This window comes from Anarhichas minor, unplaced genomic scaffold, assembly GCF_050575085.1.
Source record: "Anarhichas minor isolate MPS153535 unplaced genomic scaffold, ASM5057508v1 ptg000010l, whole genome shotgun sequence".
Classification (NCBI taxonomy): Eukaryota; Metazoa; Chordata; class Actinopteri; order Perciformes; family Anarhichadidae; genus Anarhichas; species Anarhichas minor.
Genome location: NW_027466456.1, coordinates 5,367,677 through 5,389,214, shown reverse-complemented (window position 1 = coordinate 5,389,214; position 21,538 = coordinate 5,367,677). Strand labels below are relative to the sequence as shown.

General features: G+C 41.8%; 3 protein-coding genes across 4 annotated transcripts; all 3 read right to left on the bottom strand.

Annotated features, from left to right (window-relative positions):
- Nucleotides 1–3,077: 3,077 nt before the first annotated feature.
- Nucleotides 3,078–3,686, bottom strand: LOC142946211 (transmembrane protein 275-like). The gene has a single exon (XM_076087273.1). The coding sequence runs from the start codon at nt 3,684–3,686 to the stop codon at nt 3,078–3,080; it is 609 nt and encodes a 202-aa protein (XP_075943388.1).
- Nucleotides 3,687–4,911: 1,225 nt separating this feature from the next.
- mknk1 (MAPK interacting serine/threonine kinase 1) lies at nt 4,912–10,589 on the bottom strand. 2 transcript variants are annotated; one of them, XM_076087766.1, is made up of 14 exons: nt 10,497–10,588; nt 9,893–9,955; nt 9,249–9,351; nt 9,020–9,118; nt 8,832–8,929; nt 8,516–8,595; nt 8,341–8,414; nt 8,118–8,222; nt 7,957–8,012; nt 7,761–7,856; nt 7,473–7,667; nt 7,035–7,199; nt 6,877–6,920; nt 4,912–6,730 (listed from the first exon to the last, which is right to left on the bottom strand). In XM_076087766.1, the coding sequence occupies exons 2-14, from the start codon at nt 9,944–9,946 to the stop codon at nt 6,511–6,513; spliced, it is 1,389 nt and encodes a 462-aa protein (XP_075943881.1). In that variant the 5' UTR covers nt 9,947–9,955; nt 10,497–10,588; the 3' UTR covers nt 4,912–6,510. The 2 variants fall into 2 exon arrangements, with proteins under 2 accessions (XP_075943881.1, XP_075943880.1); XM_076087765.1 differs by having other exon boundaries at nt 7,957–8,222; nt 10,497–10,589.
- Nucleotides 10,590–10,710: 121 nt separating this feature from the next.
- On the bottom strand, nt 10,711–16,328 carry mob3c (MOB kinase activator 3C). Its single transcript, XM_076087767.1, has 4 exons — nt 16,020–16,328; nt 13,541–14,154; nt 12,249–12,451; nt 10,711–11,421 (listed from the first exon to the last, which is right to left on the bottom strand). The coding sequence occupies exons 2-4, from the start codon at nt 13,956–13,958 to the stop codon at nt 11,392–11,394; spliced, it is 651 nt and encodes a 216-aa protein (XP_075943882.1). The 5' UTR covers nt 13,959–14,154; nt 16,020–16,328; the 3' UTR covers nt 10,711–11,391.
- Nucleotides 16,329–21,538: the final 5,210 nt, after the last annotated feature.

The following is a 21,538-nucleotide window of genomic DNA, read 5'->3' as shown; positions in this document are numbered from 1 at the left end:
TCATGCATTTGTCAATTATATAGTAATATTTGAAGACTCCTGTGATCATCAATATGAAGAACAACAGAGAGAGAAGCTCCATGGTGGTGAAATGGATACAATGGACTGTGGTATCTTTACAGGAAAAACACACAACACTTTTATTCAAATTATATTTTTTATTACAATTATTTTGCTTTCCCATTGCTCAGAGCGACGTGACTTTCTCACTGTTTGGTCCAATGGTTGTCAATACATGTTACTCAATGAATAACTGTCATTGCTGTGTGTAGGTGTTCATGCTGCAATGCTTAATCTGGAGCCATATGGTGAAATAACCCCCTGATGTGAAAGAGCTCAGTATGACTGGGTTTATGTTGGTGTGAGAGGAGAGAAAGGATTCATATAAACAGTCTGGTAGGCTTGTTCTGCTTTCCAGCAAAGTCAATTCTCACATTTTCTTTTTTACTATTGTGCGTAAGACGTTTTCTTTTTGTCTGGAAAAGCCTTTTATAGTTTCTCATATATTTCACTAAAGGAATATTCAAGTAATTGTCAAAATTGTTTTCTGTTCATGCAGAGGTAAACCATGCAGCACTTGTGCTTGCTTATTTGTACACATTTTATATTTTTGTACAAAAAAACAAAATGTGCACAGGCAACCGATACATCTTACGTTTTTGCTCTATAGTCATATTTTAGTATTTTTTGTTAATATTTATTTTTTACTAATTCACATTTTTGCTCCCAGCGTTGCTCATCATACACACCTGTCTCCAATCAGAGAATCATCCCTCCCAGTCTGCACACCTGCTTCTCATCAGCCTGCAGTAAATCTACCCGGGCTTGTCAACCACACAGCTGCTGTGGTGGCTACAAACCAGGCCAAGCTTTGTAAATTCAGTTTCTCTTAAGTATTCTTTTACCTGAATTAAATGTTGTCTTGTTTCCTGTGATCCAGGCTTCCTATCTGCTACCCTCGTGCAAACTGTCGCCATCAGTGGGTTTGGTGGATGCAAAAAAGGTCTAATGCTTCCTTCTTAAGGAAAAAGCAGCTTTGTTGATCTTGTATCATTGTCAGTTACTACAGAGCTGGATTGCAGCCACCTATACGCCTCCAGGGAATGAATGTTTTGATGCGCAAGTATATTTTGGGTGATACTCTAAAATTGCTGAAAATTCTCTAACAATATGAGGAGGGTTTCACAAACACTTTAAACTCTTTGCAGCTGCTTTAGTTAGTAAACAGGGATGATTCCAGGATTCTCTCTGAGAGGCCACTTGTAATTCTTTACCTGGGTGCCAAACTGAGGGCCACTCGAGGTTTCAACCTGCGTCTCCCAGAGGCTGTCCCCCAGAGGCTGTCCCCCAGAGGCTGTCCCCCAGAGGCTGTCCCTCAGCAGTGCTGGAGACTTTCTGTGGAAATCCTTCCTCTGCCATGATCCCAGTGACCCCCGTGGTCTGAGGTTGATCCTGAGAAGGGTCTCTGGTCCTCGCTCATTACCCAGTCCGCCTCAGGAAGCCACCTGCTGTGTGATATACACTGCGGACGGTGTTAATCTGGGGCTTAAATACAGTCCTGATATGCAGACTGTAAAGTCCAGCACACAGATCTAAAGAGAAATCCTGAATTAACTGAATGAATGGTGTCATTATTACTGGACCTGGATTTCCCGTCTGACAATGAACACTATGAAATATTACACTCAAGTTTTATATTTAGCATTGTTGCTTCCTCAATTTTATGTAATTTTAAAATGTCAAGATATTCCTCATTGACAGGATGGTTTCTCTTCATGAATGTAACCAAAGGCGTTACCAGTTATGAGAGATTACAATCACAGTTTTAATACCTTGTCCCATTCATGGATGTCTCTGAGTAAAATCCAAACTCAAAGTAGGAGTAAATAATCAAAAACGTAAGGAGAACTGAGGATGCTTGAGGAAAATTATGTTTTGTGCAAAAAAAGGCTCAGTGACACGAACCTGCAAATCTGCACTAAAGTAATTTCACTGTGCCATCCGTCAGAGCAATATGACCTCATTGATTGTTTAGAAATGAGTTCAGGTTGCCCAGAGATGTCATCCCCTATATAGAAACACTACCGGTCATATTTCTGATTCACTGGATAACTAAGGACGCCCACGCTGCCTCCCTGTAGCCGTTTATGAGGCAATAACAGCAGGCTGTGGCGGTTTTCTTTTCCAGTGGTTGAGTTGTGTGCAGGGATCACACTGTGTGTCCTGCTCTGTTTGTGGACAGCAGCTGTATAATGATGAGTAAACAGGGATCTCTCGCCTTTGCCAGCAGCTGTTGGGTCAGATGCCAAGTGATGGGCAACATGTCAGAAAGGAGCTGTTTGTACTGCCGCAGCTTGCTTTTCTCCGATAGCGAATGAATTATCTTCACAAGCCGTGCACCTTTCTCACGTAGCCTGAGATTTCTTTCTGCTACACAGTGTCTTGTTTACACTTTGTTCTTTTTAAAATCCTCACCAAGGTTTTTGTACAGAAACGCGACATAAAACTGACAATTAAATAACCTTTCAGTTTTATTTATAAAACGTGTAGGTGCCACAAACATATATAGAACATCTGCAGTAACAACATGGCATACACATTCACTTGTTCTTGAATATCCATCTAGACATGACACAGGTTGCTCACTCTTTACAGCTGATGCAAGGTTTTAAAAAGTGTGTGGAGAAAAAAAGAAATTGTGGTTGACCAGGCTTACACAGGAGCAGCTTTCATGACTCAGAGAAGCTTGGCTGGACATCTTCTTTCCCAACGGAGGTTGACAAGCGCCAACCACAACGTGAGTGCAGGATTATCAGCCTTTATACAACAAGAAGTACACAAACAGGCACTTGGATTAAAGTACCATCTCCTGTGGCAAAGTGTTGTACATCCTGGAACTGAGCAACAAACATTCAACAACATAACACACCGAATGAGCTACAATCAGAGAGGTTTATAACAGCACATTTCAGTCAACAGTCTGAGGGTGGTAGTCTCCCTTTTTTTTTTTTAAATCAGTCTTGTCAATCGCACCAGACATTTTTCATCCAGTAAACAACGAAACAAACAAGTCCATGCTACGTGGAGGAAGTGTTCTGAGCAGGCAGCATCTGTGTGGGAGTGCTCTCCTTGCTGTCAGAGGTCAAGGTGGTGTTGTCTCCAGTGACACCCACGTCAGACACCTCTGACATGTGCAGCTCACCGGCTCCATCCTGACAGCCAGGCGGAGGAGGGGTGTCGCCCCCGTGGCCGCAGCTGGACTTATGAGAGGAGGTGGGGGAGCTGGTGGGGCTGAGCTGAACGGCCGTAGTGTCCTGCAGCATCTGGTCGCTCGTCTCCATCTCGAACGCCGCCGTCCCCATCCGCATCAGCCCCCACTTCTCGCCTCCGTTGGGCCTGCGGGCCACGTGGGCCGGGGGCCTCCTGCTGACCACACAGCACGCGGTGAAGAAGGCCAGGGCTACCAACAGGAGGAGAGGCCCGATGATGATCGGGGGGTTGCCGGTAGGGATGAAGGTGCCGAAGGCGAAAGCTCCCACCAGGGTGATGTTGATGCCGGCCAGCATGATGCACAGGCCGCAGGCGCAGCACAGGGCCGGGGAGGGCAGGCTCTGGTGCCGCGGGCCGCGCCGCTTGGGGGCCTTCATGGGAGCAGATGGTCCCGAGGAGATTTCAGGTAGCACCATGTCTCATGGAGAGCTCTGTGAAAACCCAGAGGAGCTGAAGATCACATGACTGACTTGTCACTGAACTCAACACAGAGAGATGATGATGATGATGATGATGATGATGATGATGATGATGAAGAAGAAGAGACTGAAGAGCCGACATGTGCAGCTCACCGGGACAATACTGCTAAAAGTGCAGCTATGTTTAAGAGGCTGAAGCTTTTATAAGCTACACTTTAGGTTTCTGTGATCTTTTTTAAACATGTCATTCAAAAGTAATTCAATGCAGCAAAAAAAAATCTCCATATATGACTAAGTGACAAATTATAAAACGCCTGCTGAGAAAGGTTTTTCAACACCAATAAATGACTCAAGACATGTAATGCATGCAGCAATACCACTAAAAGTGCAGCTATTCCCAATAAGAATACATTTTAAATCCACATTTTCCTCACTGCTGGTCACTTTAAAATGCGCACCAAGAAGAAAACCTGAAAACATAGCAACACTGTTGTAAAGCCTTCTAATCTCAGTGTCACTTACCTTCAATCAGACCCATAAACCTCATTGATGTTGTGCCGTCTTCTGTCCGTCCATCACATGCAGGAGTAGCAGAGTTGGAGATCTCTCCCTCCTGCAGGTGAACAGCAGAGTGAGCTGCTGCTCTCACACACACACACACATACACACACACCACATGTTATAATGAACAAGGACCACCGGGGGCGCTACAGGGATCTGAAACAAACCCTCCAAACAAATCGGGGGCAATACCGTGTTTGCATGTGTGCATTGAATACATTAACATTTGATTGTTTGAGGAATCTATGAGAAATCAGTAGAAACTCAAATATACACCAAATGGGTGGCGATGAATGTTACTACTGCTACTTGTTGCTTTAAATCAATTTATTTAATTATGATGAAACCACATTCTGTTGATCTTAAAACGATTCAGCTTATCTGGGTACACACGCTTCTCCTCTGCTTTAAAATAAGTCTTAACAAGGACACGGCTTCCGTCTGAGCGTTGCTATCTGATCAGTGTTTGTGCGGGTTAACCGCACCGGCTTCCTGTCCCTTCACCATCCTCTCAGCATCCAAGGACGCTCACTCGACTGAAGCGTTAAACCACATTTACTCCCAACACCAACAACTCAACACACCTGAACGAGAACTTGCAATAAAGAAAGAAAGCATAAATTGACAAACGAATGTAACACAGATTAGACAGGCGAATATGTTTGAGGATATTTTTTTTTATTGAGAACACAGCAGTGAAAATGTGCTCCACACAGAGCTTTATGCATCGGACCCCATAACTGCATCTCATTTGATGATATTACATTAGAAGTCCATTTATGATTCATAATGGGAGTGAGAGGGCTTCAACATACCAAGTGGGTTTTTTTTTTTTTCTCGCTCTGAGCAAATCCCCGTCAGCCTCTGATGGCCCAGTGTTGCTATAGGGATGGGGTATCCATGGCAACAGGGGACGTGTCATTTAATAGGCGCAACACAGAGTTAATTCGGTGATTAGGGAAATAAAAAGGCGATGGACTGCCGTCCACTGGTCAAACAAAGACGGGCTTCATAATGAGTTAAACAAAGAAGTTAAAATATTTCTTTAAAATTAAAAAAAAAAAGGAACTTGGACTCAAAACTTTGGTTAGTCCATTATTATTATTTTCCATCGGCACACTCTGAGCGAGTCACAGAACCAAAACTAAATATAAAAATAAATCCATTCATCACCTCACTACAAAGTGTAACATCAACTGTTCATGAACCCTCTTCAAAGTCTCAAGTCTTCAGCTACAAACAAAAACAATTCTCACATTTCAATTCAGCAGAGTAAAAACACACAGATATCAGATCAATAAGAAACTAAGAGTCTTTTTGGGATGTTTAGTTACAAAACGTGCGAAGATGTGGTGCAAAAAAACATAAAGAGCCAGAGGAAACGTTGGACTCTAATGAGGATTAAACGGTTGTTAAAACATCACTGCGGGTGTTGACTTCACTTACATAGAATACAATATTCTCCCTTTCAGATAAATGAAATCAGTGACTTATGTTAAAGTATGTCAGTGCTACAGGTAGCTTGTGTTGAAGTGAAAGAACGATAAGAAATAAAAAAAAACTATTTGATCGAAGAGTCTTCTCAAACTTTCAACATCCATTCACCTTCCTGCACGTTCTGTAAGGTCTACGTAGCCTCGACTGACTTTAAAAAAAACAAGTTTTAAAAATGATGTGTAGCATGGAGAAAAGCCCATTTTCACTGATGAACAGTCTCCTTTAAGTGTTTATCAATTTAACCACAATCAAACCAAATACACTGACAAGCTTCAAAAAGCAAAACATAAAAGAGAACTCATCCCTTTCCTCCAGTGACCGAAAAAAAATAAGCAGCATTTAAATAAAATATTAACTAATTCACAGTTGGACAACAAGAAAAATAAAATCCATCAATATTAGATATTACATTAAAACAGTAACAGCTGCAAAACTGTACTGAACCCACGTAATGCTGTGTTATTAATGATATGTACTCATACAGGCATTAAGAGCGGTTTCTGCTAAACTGAATCATTGAATAGAAAATAAATATCTCTGTTAAGACTAATTGTAACAGTAAACCCCAAAAGCTGTTGTCAAATTTAAAATCAATAAGGAAGTGGTAGCCGACGATTAACCGTCAGTGCTCAAACTCTGTCCAGGTGATAAGATTACTGGCCATGGGACAGAGCTTCAAGAACAGTTACAGCGTGGCTGATCCTAAAAGGCTGCTGGTGAAAAAATAAATTATAAAAACACACGCAAGGACCTCACTGGTCCTTCAGGCCGTGAGGTCGTCCGACGCGGGTGCAAAGTCGCTGGTGCGCAGGGCGTTGGTCTGCGCCCGTCTGCGGGCCAGTCTGGAGTTGGAGGGAGGAGAAAGCCTCATGGAGCAAACGATGGCTCCCACGTCCTCCTGCTGCTCGTCGTGCTGAGATAGCTGCCGGTTAAAGGCGATGGCTTCTGCTGCAAACTGGCTCAGGTCTTTGGTGCTGCTGTTCCTGGAGGAAGAGAGGAGGCAGAAGAGGATTCATGAGATGGTTGAATGTTTTCACCTAAATCATCAACAGACTTTTCACACAATTTAGTTTTGAACACCTTATAAACTTCATAAATACATCCGATGTGACTTTCTTAGCTGCCTTACCTCTGTAGAACATGAGGAGTTGGAAGACCTCTCTCTGGAGCGTTCTGTAAAAATTTTTTTTTATTAATAATTGCTTTAAATACAACAAAAAGTAGCATTGGATGAGTGATACAGTGGCCTTGCATGTGAGATGCATCAACAGATCTAATGGCACCCACCCCTTGCACCCAAGGGTGCTTGAGGACCCGAGCAGCACTGAGGCGCAGAGTTGCGTCCCGAACCAACAGCTTGGAGATGAGATCCTTGGCCCCCTCTGTGATGTGATCCCAGTCCTTGTCCGGAAATTCATACTTGCCCTGCTGGATGCTCTCAAACAGGTGACTCTGCGGAGAGAATACGACCCGACATCCTGTTAAACTGTTGTTGCGTATTTGTAGTGAAGCAGGACGGCAACATTCTTCAAGCTGAAGCACAGAGGTGCCTGAATGAAAGTCTGGTGGAGACTAAATGCTGCTGAAGGATTTAACATTAAACCCCTGACTCAGAAAATCAAAAAACAATTCATGTCCAGAAGTACAGATGCAGTCACACGTAAATCAAGCTATAGAGAGACTTCCTCACTTAAATCAGATATGGCTAAACTAAGAGGCTCGTACCTGGCAGGTTCTGCAGGTTTCTCCCCGGTCCCATCCACAGTCGGTGCCACAGTGGCCCGTGAAGGGGGGGCTGCCGCTCAGCAGGATGTAGAGGATGACCCCGAGACTCCACAGGTCACAGCGTTTGTCGTAGAAAGAGGCCTCGTCCGTGAACACCTCCACTACTTCTGGAGCCATGTACTCTGCTGAGCCACACTGAGAGAAAGAAAAACACACGGGAGACTCACGCAACTTGTTTTCCATGAGTTCGGTTCAGTGTGTGTCATGAATTAAAAACTAGACCGTTACCGGTGTGGTGAGCTCTGGAGTCGTTATGGGCGTACAGGCACTGCTGAGCTTCACTCCACTTCCCAAGTCAAAATCACAGATCTTTACTGGGGACACCTGCGTAGAAAGACGGAGGAAAAGCATTATACTTGTACACTCTACACCTCGAGGAAACACTAATGTCCTTCAGCTTCCTGTCCTTTAAAAAGTCACTTACCCGATCAGTGTATTCACAAAGGATGTTCTCCAGCTTAAGGTCTCTATGTGCAATGCCTGTAGAAAAAGCACAGTCACCATGACGAAAAATGAAAATAAATAAATAACCCACAGCTATTCTCTTTGGACTTTCACAGAACAGCCGCGTGGTTGTTGACCTACCTTTAGTGTGAAGGAAGTCAAGAGCTTGTGCAATGTCCCGGACCACCTTACTGGCCTCCAGCTCGTCAAAGTGCTTCCGGTTCTGGATGTGTGTGAGAATGGAGCCTGAAGGAAGAGAAGACAATTGTTGGAGCAATCTGCGTGTTTATCAAGAGAAAAAAAAAAAAAAAAAAGCTACGTGTAAGCAGTTTTAAATGTTAACATATTAATTTATATTACTTACCACCACGCAGCTTTTCAAATACCAAATAAAAGCAGGAGCTGTCTTCAAAGAACTGGATCAATTCCAAAATGTTGCTGGATCAAAAGATAGTTCAGGACACCGATTAGAATCGCTTTCATCCTGTTCGTTTTATTTAGTTAAAAAAAAAAAAATGTCTTTTACAAAATACACTCACTTGTTTCCTTGACACTGGTAGAGAGTTTCCACTTCTCGAAAGACTCTGCTGCGGCTGTGCCCTGCACTCTTCTCTATGATCTTTGTAAAATAAAACATATTAAATACATGAAATGTATAAAAAGTCAAAGCATTTATGCAAACACTTGCCAAAGATTTGATCCAAAACTATTTCCACAACTTTCTGTGTCAAGGTTGTCCATCAGCATGATAACATAATAAGTAATTAACTGAGAAACAGCATCCAACAAGCTGTCTAAGCATTTCCTTAATCATAATAACAAATAACTTTGTTACCTAAAATGATACGTACTCACCTTCACAGCATACTCCTGTCCGTTCTGCAGACTTATGCATCCTTGAACTTTAGCATACGCCCCTTGACCGAGCACCTCATCCATCAGTTTGTAGAGATCTGAAGAAACAATATCATTATGGGACTGCAGTACATGCTTGAGTCATCTTTACATTTTTGATGTTTCGCCAATAACATCAGCTTCATTACCATCAAAGGTGCCCGTGGAGCTGTCGGTCGCTCTGGTTCTTTTCTTCTTTTTTCGTTTAGCTGCATCTGGGATATTCACTGGCTGGCTTTTCTCGATTTCTGTGGCGACACAAAAGAACCCATTTGCAAGCAAATTCGTTAAAACAGTACAGAGTTTGCCAGAGTGTTACTGTGTGCACCGAAAGTTTCAGTAGCTCCAGAGCTGTTGTGAATCATAGAGCTGTCGTACCTTCTGGGCCTTGGGAAAGGTGCTGTCTCTCCTCTGAAGCGACCCCGTTCTCCTGAGTTCCCCCACAGTTCTGCCCCACTTGGCCCAAAGCCAGGGAGTTACCCTGTAACAGAGCGAAGGAGGCCGCATGGGAGGGGAGGGGGGGGGGGGGGAGAGTGCGAGAGTATCCAGAGTGAGATCAGGTGGTGGTACAGTAGAGAAAGCACGAGAGGGAATACATAATACTCTCACTTTGTTCTCAATGTGAAATTACAAAAAAAAAAAAAAATGTCCCACACAACAGGCTTATTACTCTTATACATGATAACAACTTATTTTGCATAATGTATGCGTTTGCATGATGTATAACTACTATTACAAACCCATCTCATCTCATCTTCCCCTTTGGCAACCTGCCAAAACAGCCTGATGTGAATGCAGGAAATACTATATCAGGCCTTACCTCACCCTGGTTATTACCAGAAGCCTTTACACAAACGCTGAAAGTGGCGTGACTCATGGAAAATGATGAAACTTCTGCATTTCTGTTCTGATAGCCTTGACAGTCTGTGAACTGCGTCCTGGCAGCTTGTTCGTTTCTAACACGTTACATTAAAAAAAATTAAAGGGTTTTAAATCGCCAGCATTAAGAGAACAGATCTTACCTGGAGGGAGTGCTGGAAGGTCTGCACCTCTGTCATCATGCTGTGCCTCACCATATCTGCCAACTGAGAGTAACAAATACAGAGTTAGTCTGGCACAAACTGCATCAGCAGATACATAAAGATACACGATGACAAGCTATTTAGGTCAAAGGGAATAAATGAAACAGCAAAAAAGTCCATTGATCCCCTCGCAGTAACAGTTTCCTCTTTCTTTACTCTCTTGTGTCAAACTTTCTTTCGCTCTGGTTATTGAGTGACAGAATAAGGTTGTTGCTACGGTAGGTTAGCTTTAGCATTATGCAGCTAACATTTGCTACATTGTTACTTCACATTCGCACTGTTTCTACACAAATCGAGGCACTCCGACCAAGAGGCAGCAACGACTAAACGATGAACCACTCATGTGGAAAGCTGAGAGTTAGCGTTCACTGGTGACTGTACAACCATGGATGTTATTGTCGTTAACCCCAGCTAGCTAGCAAGTACCCTTAGCTAGCTTGTCCTACCAAATGTTCGTCCATTCGCTAGTTTTGGGGTAGTTGGTGTTTAAATACGAGTAAAGTTTCGTTAAACAGAAAAAAGAAATACAACAAACCAGTCGAACCTGGACTCTGGATCCAAATGGTCCAAACCAGCCAAGTCCCCTCTGTCAAAGCCTCTCACAGCTGATGTAAGCACCCATCACTAGCTGAAATTTCAGTCAGTGACGCGCAGGGCGGGAAAACACATAAACAGACGTTTGCTCCGCCCCTTTTTGCAAACCCACCTTCTCCCATTGGTCGGGAATACGGCTGCCTCTCCTACGTCACTTCGCTTGACTCCCCGCCACACCCCGCACCACGTATAGTGGGGATTTTCTTGTGCATGATGATGCGATTTATTTACAGAAGCACAGGTTTGACAGGTCAGCATCACTTATAAGATTAAGTATGGCTCATGCCACATACCTACAATGTTATGTCATTGATATTTTTGATAATACTTCTCCTTATCCTTGTCTTTATTTATCTGGTGAAAGCTTCATCTGTGTTGGTTTTGGCCTGAAACTAAAGGCCTGATGCATTTTTAATACTCATCTTGTTGTCTTGTGAATTGTATACATTTTCAAAAGCATTTTTAGACTGCATTTTTATGTTCAAACTGTACAAAAAAATACACACATTTACAACAATATAAACATTGAACAAAAAACGACTTAACACTGTATACAAAAAGGTCAAACATACATGCACAGGAGGAAAGAATACGCACAAGTACAGGAGGATGTATTATAATCCAACACAAAGTCCTATAATGATGGCACCAAGCACAACTTCAAGTAAAAACCTGAAGGCACTGCCACCATATGCAGAAATGTAGTAAGTTAGTGGACCTTCCCAGTTATGCTTAGAAAACGTGATGTAAAATTGTTCTTTGTTTTGAGTGTTTTGAAGGCGATGACTTCTCATGGGGCTCAGATAACGTCAAAATGTAAACTCCTTTTGTCCTTGTGGTTTTGTTTAATTGCATATCTTCTCTGTCATCGCTTTCTGTAGGAAAAGAAAACAAAGGACACGTTTAACACATCAAAATCTTATTGTACGACGAGATGAATGATTGTTAATAAGGGCTATCTACACTTTCTGTATGAAGAACATTATTTCTTATCGTGAGACAGAAAATTCCTATCAGACAAACAACAAAAAGAATCGCCTTGGGTACTAAAGGTGGAACAACAAAACAGGGTCTGTTTACAAGACTCATCCTTTCTGCGGAGTGTTGACATAAATGTCTCATCCCCGTTTTGCTTTATGAGGGGGGCTACACGACCCAGGCTTCATAATGATGATAACTGAAGCTTTTTATTGACGCTCGGAGGACCATTCTCCATCTGCTCATCTGTGATGGAGGTCTACAGCTACACAAACGCTGCCTCACTACATGACTACACAAAGACAGCAACTCCTCTTACGAGAGTTGTTGCTTCAAACCAAACCATGAAGCAGTTTACAAGTTTATTTCATAATGGAGAATTGGGGGAAAACGTGAATACTGGTTCCAATCCTAGAGTAAAATGGAAAATGATTGTTATCGTAGGGAGAACATGTAGTCTGTCAGACTTCAGAAGACAAACATTGCCGTTATTTTCTTTGTGCATTAGCCGGGAAAACACACTGGCATGAGGACAAAACTCAACCTCACCAAGCATGCTGCACATCAAGGTTATAGATGGCAGGATGGCTGATGTTTTCTGCAAGACTGACAGTTATGGGAGTGAGACTGACAACCCCTCCCAACACAAAACATCCATTTGATCCTCTTTCTCCTGCTCCCTGTCGTCACCCTCACACATCTGAGGTCGTTGCTATTGTCTCACCAGGGGCTCCAGTTCCGAGTGATCGATGAGGTTGAACTCCGAGATGAAGTAGTAGTAGTGCTTGTAGCAGGTATTGATGTGGGCCTCTGCACCCATGCTGCAGATGCTGTCAAAGTGATGGATGTAAACGTGCACAAACACCCTGAAGAGGCGGCTCAGGATCTTCTTGCACACCTGCTGGAAGTTCTTGGGGAAAGGTACACCTAGTGTGTAGAAAGGAGAAACGTGTTACAGACAATAGTAGACTTCCGCCTGAGAATTTGTTTGATTAAATCTGAGACATAAAGTTAATCAATCATTTTATATAATTGAATCCCATCTTTTAATAGATGTAATATTCTGTAAGTACAAGTAATAATTTCTCCTCAACAGCATCAAAGGGAGAACTCCACATATTAGTTTACAAATAGGATTACTTATTGGTGTGAGCCTGAACTTTAGCATATTTACTGCCACAATAACCAAGACTCAAGCAACTTGTGAAAGATTCCAACTTAATAGCTACACGTATAGATAAATGGCAGAAAAGTCTAACTTTTACTGCCTGAAGTGGTAATAATACACAATGCAAAAATCAGCTTAATAAAAGAAAGAGACCAGGCATCACAGTGTTTTCTCAGCAGTGAACAACTAAAACAATTCCTTTAAGTTATCCCATCTATGGAAGGGGCTCATTGATGAAATGTACTTGAGCCCTTCTGAAAAGGCTCTGTGGGTATGCCAGACAAATAAAGCTTACGGTATTGAGGCACATTGTTCCACGTCTTACATGGACGCTCACACTAACTTTCATTTTCTGTCTCTATTTATTCCTGTTCAGGGCCATGGAAGATTGAGCACACACTGGGTAAAAAGATAGGAAAACACCCAGTTAAAACTGGCAATCTTTAGTCTAACAAGTAGGCAAAACCCTTTTACACCTAGAGGTAAGTTTCACCTGACCTGCATGTCTATGGACTGCAGGGGGGAAGCAGAGCTCCCAGAGGAAAATCACACACAGAGAGGCCCCCGATTCTCTCCTCTAACAAATGTTGATTGTCAAATCTGCTGCTGGGATAAAATATCACCACAATCACTCGTCCAGTCTCCTCTAAATGTCAACCTCATTGTTTAATTAACTCCTGCTTGAACTTTATCATCCCATTTGAGATGTTAATGAAGGGGAACAACACTGCACTCCAGGCAGACACTTCAGCACTGATGCAGCACAACGTCAGTGCAGCAATCAATCAGGCATTAGGCTCACACTCAATAACAGTCTGACGCCTTCATTTGCAAGACTCCTCACACACCTACTCTGGTGGGGAAGATGTCCTCATTATTGATGAGCGACTCGATCCAGTCCATCATCAGGTTCATGTACTTGAGAGCGGGCAGCTTGGTGGGTTTCTTGTAGTCGTCGCCGTCCTGCCACCTGTACTCGTACCTCAGCCCCCCAGACATGATGGGACAAGTGCGCTCGGAGCAGTACTCGCTCACCGTGCCGTAGATCAAGTTGATCCTGTTAAAAAAATCGACCACGTGAACGGCAATCCAGTCGTTGATGTTCTCCCCCTCCGGCAGCTGAACCACTTTCCTCAGGTCCAAGCCGGACTTGAGCGAGGCCTGGGCCTTCTTGTAGAGTTCAAAGCGCTGGGTGCCCGGTTCGAAGCGCTTCCTCGGCCTGAATGTTTTGTCTTTGCTGAAGACTTGTCCGAGACACAGCGCCATTGACTCAGCCGATTCCCCTGTGATAAGGGGAGAGTGAGCTCTCCAGAATAATAATTAGTTTTGAGTTTGATAAAGCGTGACCTTTCCTGAGCGACGGCACCAGGCGCGTTTCAGCTCGGAAATCAGGTCAAATGGGGGTCAGCGCCTGTCGCGTAAAGATTGGAGGGAGCTCTTGTTTTCAGATCGCGGGACGTTTCTGTGAAGAAGAAGAAGAACAAGAGAAGTCAAAGGCTCATTCATTTCCTGTCAATCCACTGCTTTAAACTTTGTGTGACTGAGATGACCTTTTCACAAGATCTTCAGTGGCACACGCTGATAAAAATAGCAACAGTTTTAATCGGTTGTGGCAAAGTTCAGGCCACTACAGTCAAGCATAATTGAGAAAATGAATGGCATGCTGCGTCTCACTCAGAACACTGGATGCTATGATGGCAAAACTTTAAGTTTGGTTTAAAAACAAATTTCTGGGAGATGAGTCTTTGGATATGACACACAAACAGTACATTATTGACATACGATTATCTTTTTATGATAGCTATTTTTGTATTTTTATTAAACCCATTTTAAACCACGTGACTCAGTGAGATCAACTCGTTTTTTTTACAAGGGCGACCTGGCCAAGAAAGCAGCATAATAAGTTAAAGACAACAACAATGGCCGCGAGAAAAACGAAGCATAAATATATTAAAGAGTCAAAATATGAAAATACCTGTATACACGCACAGTGGCGGGTACCAAACGATTCAATAACTATTTCACTTATAAGAGCTTGATTAGGCAGAGAAACCAGTTCCAGTTTCAAGTCTTTTTTTCCCAGTTTGGTCCGTGCACTTGGAGCAGACAACAAGACGATATATCATGTGATCTCAGACTATAACTACAGTGAGACTTCTGTGCAATCACAGTGCTAATAACCGCCTGGCAGATATTACACACTGATCAGGAGCATGCCCTCGCTGAACTGTTATGTGATCCAAAGCCTTCATTATTATGGTAATAAAACAATAATGCCCGCATTTGAAAATTAACTACATACTGTAGGTTATTATAGTAAAGTGAGGTGGGCAGTTTGTGAGAGATACAATCTAGGTACGTCACATAGTTGAAAGGGTTACATTTCATTGTGTTACACTCCACTGAGTTGTGTGTTTCCATCCAGCAATGTGGAAGACTGCAGCATATGTTGCTCCCACAGATTTGACACTGCAGTGACATTCAAGTGACTGTGGTTGCAACATGATACTATATCCGCATTTGTGTCCCATTTTGAACTGCCGGTCTCAACGTTTCCTGTGGTTGTTTCCCTCTGACTCCAATAAGCAGAAGGGTTTTTTTCGTCCCCGCATTATCATCTGTGCTCACATTATAGGCTGAGCACTGATACGGTGGTTTGTTGTGAACTTCTGTTGACCTAGTACCTCATTTCAGAAAAATAGGGTTCTGTTCACCCTTATCCTTTTGAGCGAACAGTGATGATTTGAAATGCAAACAGCATTTGATATATGAGAAGGGTACTCTTTCTTTCCACTAGCTTTCACAGTCTGCCTGATCTCAGTTTAAAACTCACCACTGGGGGAGCGTGAATACGTGGTCATGAGATAGCTCTTAATGTGTCCATAACAAAAGGGCTTTCTGAGGAAGGCTCACAGTTACAACATGCCATTCACTTCTCCATAGGGAGACACGGTTTCAGCCAAATATTGAACTTGGACACTCTTAGTACTGAAGCCAGGAAGGGTTTCAACAAAAAGTGACAGCATGTGGGACAGAGGGACTTTTTGTATTGATCACTTTACATCTCCCTGCGTGCTTCAACAGCCTCGGAATGAAGCATGTCTGATCACGCACTGTTGGCATACTTTAATGGCTTTTCTGCAGTTTGCCTCTGACAACTGCAGACTAGCAAAAGCCCTTCCAAGACCCAACACATAAATGAGAAAGAAGAAAAGAAAAAAAAAAGAAGGCACTGCAAGTCTCGGTAACCAGAAAACAAAGGAAGAGGGAGATCACAAACAAGAGATTACAGAATCGGGGGAGAAAAAAAAGCTGTCTGCACTGTACCTGGCTGAAATCCTACCGCAGAGGAATGTGGTGGGAAGTTGTGAGAAGTTCAGGGAGGATTCAGGCGCCGGAGCCCTTGGCTTTAATCTCCCCGTGGAGGACAGATCCAGCTGCTCTGCCCCCTCTAACTCCTCTGGATCCACTCCCTCTCTGCCGGCCACTAACAGACCGAGAGGCTCCAACTTCACTCAGCAGCACAGACAACACAGTAAAGGGAGAAAAAAGTTGTTTGGCTTCTCTTCCTGTGGATGATGTCACATCCTGACTTTGCCTTCTGGGCTCTGTGTGTGAGTGTGTGTGTATGTGTGTGTGTATGTGTGTGTGTGTGTGTGTGTGTGTGTGTGTGTGTGTGTGTGTGTGTGTGTGTGTGTGTAAGACCTATAAATTGAAAGAGTAGAAGGGCTGGAAAAGGCCTTTCTAAACCCCCACTCTGCCCTCCCTGTTTTCCATTTCTTTCCTTTCTTCTCATCCTGTAGGAAGAGCAGCCGGCCCACTTGTCCCACTAAAGTCCAGCCCTCTGGTAAAGGTCCTGAGAAAGCAACCCCTCCCTCTTAAGCCACATATAGGACAGAGGGAGCAGAATGATCCCACAAACATTTCTGGATGTTTGGCAGTCCGTGCTGCTCTTTTTTTTTGTGAAGTCTCAATAACATATTATTTAAATTCTTGGCCTTTTTTTCTTAAGATATTGTCGTTGAACTCAGAGCTCAACCTTGAATAGAGAAAATGCTAGTCTCCACAAAAAAAAACACTGCATTCAAATCATGAGCAAAACAAGGCATGTCCGACTGTCTATCTCACGGTGCCCTCGGGGGCTGAGTGTTCTCACGATAGCTGCCCTGACTGTTCGCTTTGTCCCGAAGGTGAATGGGTGCCACTAAGATGAAGACGGTGTCTGTTTCTCTGCTGTGTAATGGCACCCAACCTGCAAAGAAGAAGCGGTCTACTCTTTGTGATAGGAGTCCCTCCAGAACGGGAATGATAAAACTCTAGGATGAGATAAAGTCTCATTCACACAGGTTCAGCTTTATGACATGATTTACATTTTCTTAATTAAGCAGCAACAAGATCAAAAGCCAGCAGACAGACAACTAGATCTGTGATGACTGTTGCCTTCCGTCCCAGGATTACAATATTGCAACAGTGTTTAGTGTGTGTCCTTATCTAAACAAAAGAGTTTCCCTGAGCTGCAGCAATCAAGTCAGTTAGTTGAATTGAGGCGGTGAGATTCCCAATTTTGGGGTCCTTCATGAAGCAACAGGTATACTAAATGAGATTTTATTGTTTCCTTTATCTCAAGACGCTTCATGTTGCTGCATTGGAGGAATTCTGACCCTGGTCCCACAGTCATTTGATTCAAGACGCATTGTACTGTAGGAGGCAAGAATTTATTTATTTTATAAAGTTATTCCCGACTATATATGGAGCCAAACGAAGACAACCTGAGACATAAACGCATGATTATGATATTTGTATCATTTAAATTAGGGATGCTCCAATCGGGTCGATACTGACTCAAGTAGCTGCTATTGTGGCAAAGTAGCCGATCTGTTCAATGCTATGTTTATATACTATATACATTATAAACTGGTATTTTAATTCATGTTTAACTTTTGACCAATTTGTTGAGCTGTAATTTCTGCTGGTGTACAACGTATTATTCTAATGATAACTAACAATTCAATGAATTCATAGCTATGTATTTATTTGTTACATTTTGTTCTACAAAGTTAGGAAAACAATATTGAAGGTATCGGCCCGAATCCTAAAGCCCAGGAATCGTATATGTATGCATAAGTATATATGTATATGTTTTTGTATATTATGTTGTGCTTCTTATCAATTTAATTCTGCAACGCCACCTTTATACTATTCAGTGCTTAATGGAAACTTAAATAAAAAAGGGACATGGACTGTCGTCATAAATTGCAGTGACACAACATATCCACTTGAGGTCACTATGACTATTACTATGAGTGCGGTTTCATGACACTTTCTGTACTCTGGGTTATAAGTGATGATATAACTATCATCAGAGGAATAGCTTTGTTTTCAGATCAGCAGGTTGTTTGGGTTTAAATACTGATTGAATATTGTTTAATGCTCATCAATTTGGCATAAAATGTTTGTCTACTGCACAATACATAAAGAAAGTAGCCTCAGAATAAGTGGAAGACTACACTTTTAAACTGATGTTAAGTGTTGGATTAGTTTACCAAACTCAATTCAAATGGAGTAGAAGTCTCTGTTTGAAAAAACATTTTAGGAGGTCTATAATCTATTACATACAATTACGTGCGATCTAACCAAGTACGATTTTTCAATAAAATCCCCAAAGTTACGACATACACAGGAAATGCATGACAGATTAGGTCTGCTGCTGCTCTTTGCTCTACTTTAGAGTGTTACTCTCATCCCCCAGAAGTGTGACACAGGAGGAAGTGCAACCAGTCAGGCCTTCTCTTCAGCTTTGATCATCACTCAGCACTCACTGTCCCCAAAACCCATGCTGCCTGTCCAAACAAACACAAAGTTTAATGACACAGTTGTAGCTGTAGGTTTGGGGAAAGTGGTATGCCATTGAACTATAAATATGTTTTGCTACCATCTGTTCTCAACTGAAAGTAAAAGGGTTCACCTGGAATCCTCGGGTACTGTAACAGACACTTGACAGTTTACAACCAAACGGGTGGATGATTTATGATCATGTTAGCAGAGCAGGTGTCCGACTCAATACAGATCTCTCTGTGTTCTCTGTGTAATCATTAAAGGCTCACAGGTGAACGTCACCCATCGGAGTATCCATCCATCTCACTTTAATGTGGGATTACTTTAAAAGGAGACATCCCAGGTGAATATGGACAAAAACATAACTAATGGATATCACCATGAAGCTTCTCCATTGGATTACTTACATTAAGACAATTATTTCATTTGTGCGACAAGTTTTCTGAAATGTTCTGTTTAAATATGCAAACGAGGTACTATATTAAATATATGCTAATTTACATATATCTCCAGAACAGCAAACTGAACATTGGATAAAGCCAGGTTCGAAATTCTTGTTTCATTTCATTGACATATTAGAGTCAAAGGTTTCATCAGAGCGAATTTTGGATATCTATTTTTTATCACTCAAAATATAAATATACTTTCCAGACACCGTTTTTAGGAATAAAATGTTCTATAAATCAGGCTATGAATGATATACGAACAAACCCCTTGGTAAAAACCTTCAGACTATAGTTTGGAATGAAACTGGAAAGTTTGGTGTGTGTTAGTGATACTGAAGTGGAGATTTCTGGCTCAGAGTGAGAAAAAAAACACATTTTGAGATAACGGCCCTCAAGTGTCTAAGATATTTGATGCAAAATGCCATGACTTTTGAGAACGCTACACATGCAAATAGACAAAGTGTAGTGAAATAAACACCTAAATGTGTTTTTTTACGTGTAGTGTCTCACCTCAAGTGACCAGCATTACACGTATCTGAGCAGATGCAGGTTAACAAAGTATCAAATGTAATGCTGCTGACAGACATGCACAAGCAGCAGACCTTTATCCTTACAGGGGATCAGATTAAGTCATTCATTGACTGGATAACAGTGTTATATAAATGATGTTGCCTTTTCATCCTATAGCACTGAACAGTGTGCCTGAAGATAAAAGCTGTTAAAGAGATAAAACTTTGAGGCAGGTAGCTCAGGCGTGCTTTGTACGGGGGGCCCTGAGGGTCAAAACACAAAAACTCTTCACAAAAAACAAGATTTCACAAAACAAAAACATTTCACGAAACACAACCGCAGAAGATAAAACACAACCACATTGAGGTGAGACTCAAACAGGAAGCGGTAGCTACGTATTAGACAGTCATTCTGTCAGCCTGCGACAAACTGAATTACTTAATTTTCTGGATGCCCTGTGGCACATTGCTCCCTCTCAAAGGTCGGGATGATAAGATTCAATTAAACTGTATTTATCTCAAGGGAATTATTGTGCAGCAGTTGCAACACCATGTGTGAAGAGTGCAAATATGGCGCCCAGTGTAGATGAGCTCTGCTCCGAGCTATCTCTAAGGCAGAGCCCAGCTCCCCTATGAAGGAAGCTCATTTTGTCCGCTTGCATTCGTGATCTCATTGTTTTGGTCAACGACCAAAGCTCATGACCATTGGTGAGGGTCGAAGCGTAAATGGACTGGTAAATCAAGAGCTTCGCCATCCGGCTGAGCTCCCTCATCATCACCACGACGGTCTGGTACAACGCCTGCATAAACACAGACGCCGCATTGTACCGCCCGTCCATCTCCTGCTCCAGTTTAGCGTCACTCATGAACGAGACCTCGACATACTTGAACTCCCTCGCTTGGGGCGCGAAACAAAATGTTTTTGCATATTGCGAAATGTTGCGATGTTGTTGTGACATGTTGGTAAGTTGTCGTTTTGTTTTGTCAAACATTAATGAGTTTAGTCAATTGTGACGTTGTTTTATTTGGTGATTTGTCGTTGTGTTTTGACCCCCAAGGGCCACTGTAGATTTTAGCATCTTATTTTGTTGCAAATATCACAGATATGTAGATTGTGTTAAAAACTGGGTTGGTAATCTTAAGAAATTAGCAAGAGTGTGCTAGATTTTTTAAATCATCAAACTAGAAAACCAAGCCTAGTGTTACTAACTGTTTTCTAATAAAAGTAGCAGCGCTAGCTCCCAAAGTTGCTAATAGTGAGAAAGTCGCTAAGTCGGCAACACTGACAGCCGGTTCTTTCAGAGCTCTACAAAGCAACTCCCCCAAAATTACCATTATGAAAGTAACATTTTAAAAAACATCATAATGACAAGTAGGCCGTTCAATCATTACATACAGGCTGAATGAAATTATTATTATTATTTTGTCAGAGAATTGGATTCAATGATTGCTGTTCGGATTTAATGAGAATTTCAACATAAATAGATAAATAGAAGATTACCAACCCTGCCAACCAAACCTATATACATATATACATATATATATATATATATATATATATATATATATATATATATATATATATATATATATATATATATATACATATATATATACATATATATATATATATATATATATATATATATATACATATATATATATATATATATATACATATATACATATATACATATATATATATATATATATACATATATATATACATACATATATATATATATATACATATATATATATATATATATATATATATATATATTGGTTTTGATGGTAGTATGATGCCAAATACTATTTGCTCCCTTTACATCAAAGACCAAAATGGAGTGTATAATTATACCCTATTCCAGAGATTAGTCAACTCCACTCCCACTAGAAGCAGCCTAACTCACACTTTTGTTCGCCAGTTAACCGCTGAGTCTGTCAGAATGGAGCTGCAGCTGATTGATCTCATATTGCCGGTGACTTTACATTTGATACCGTCAGTTGGTGAACTCCATATTTGGCGCCCAACTCACAGCAGTGTGTGGAGAGA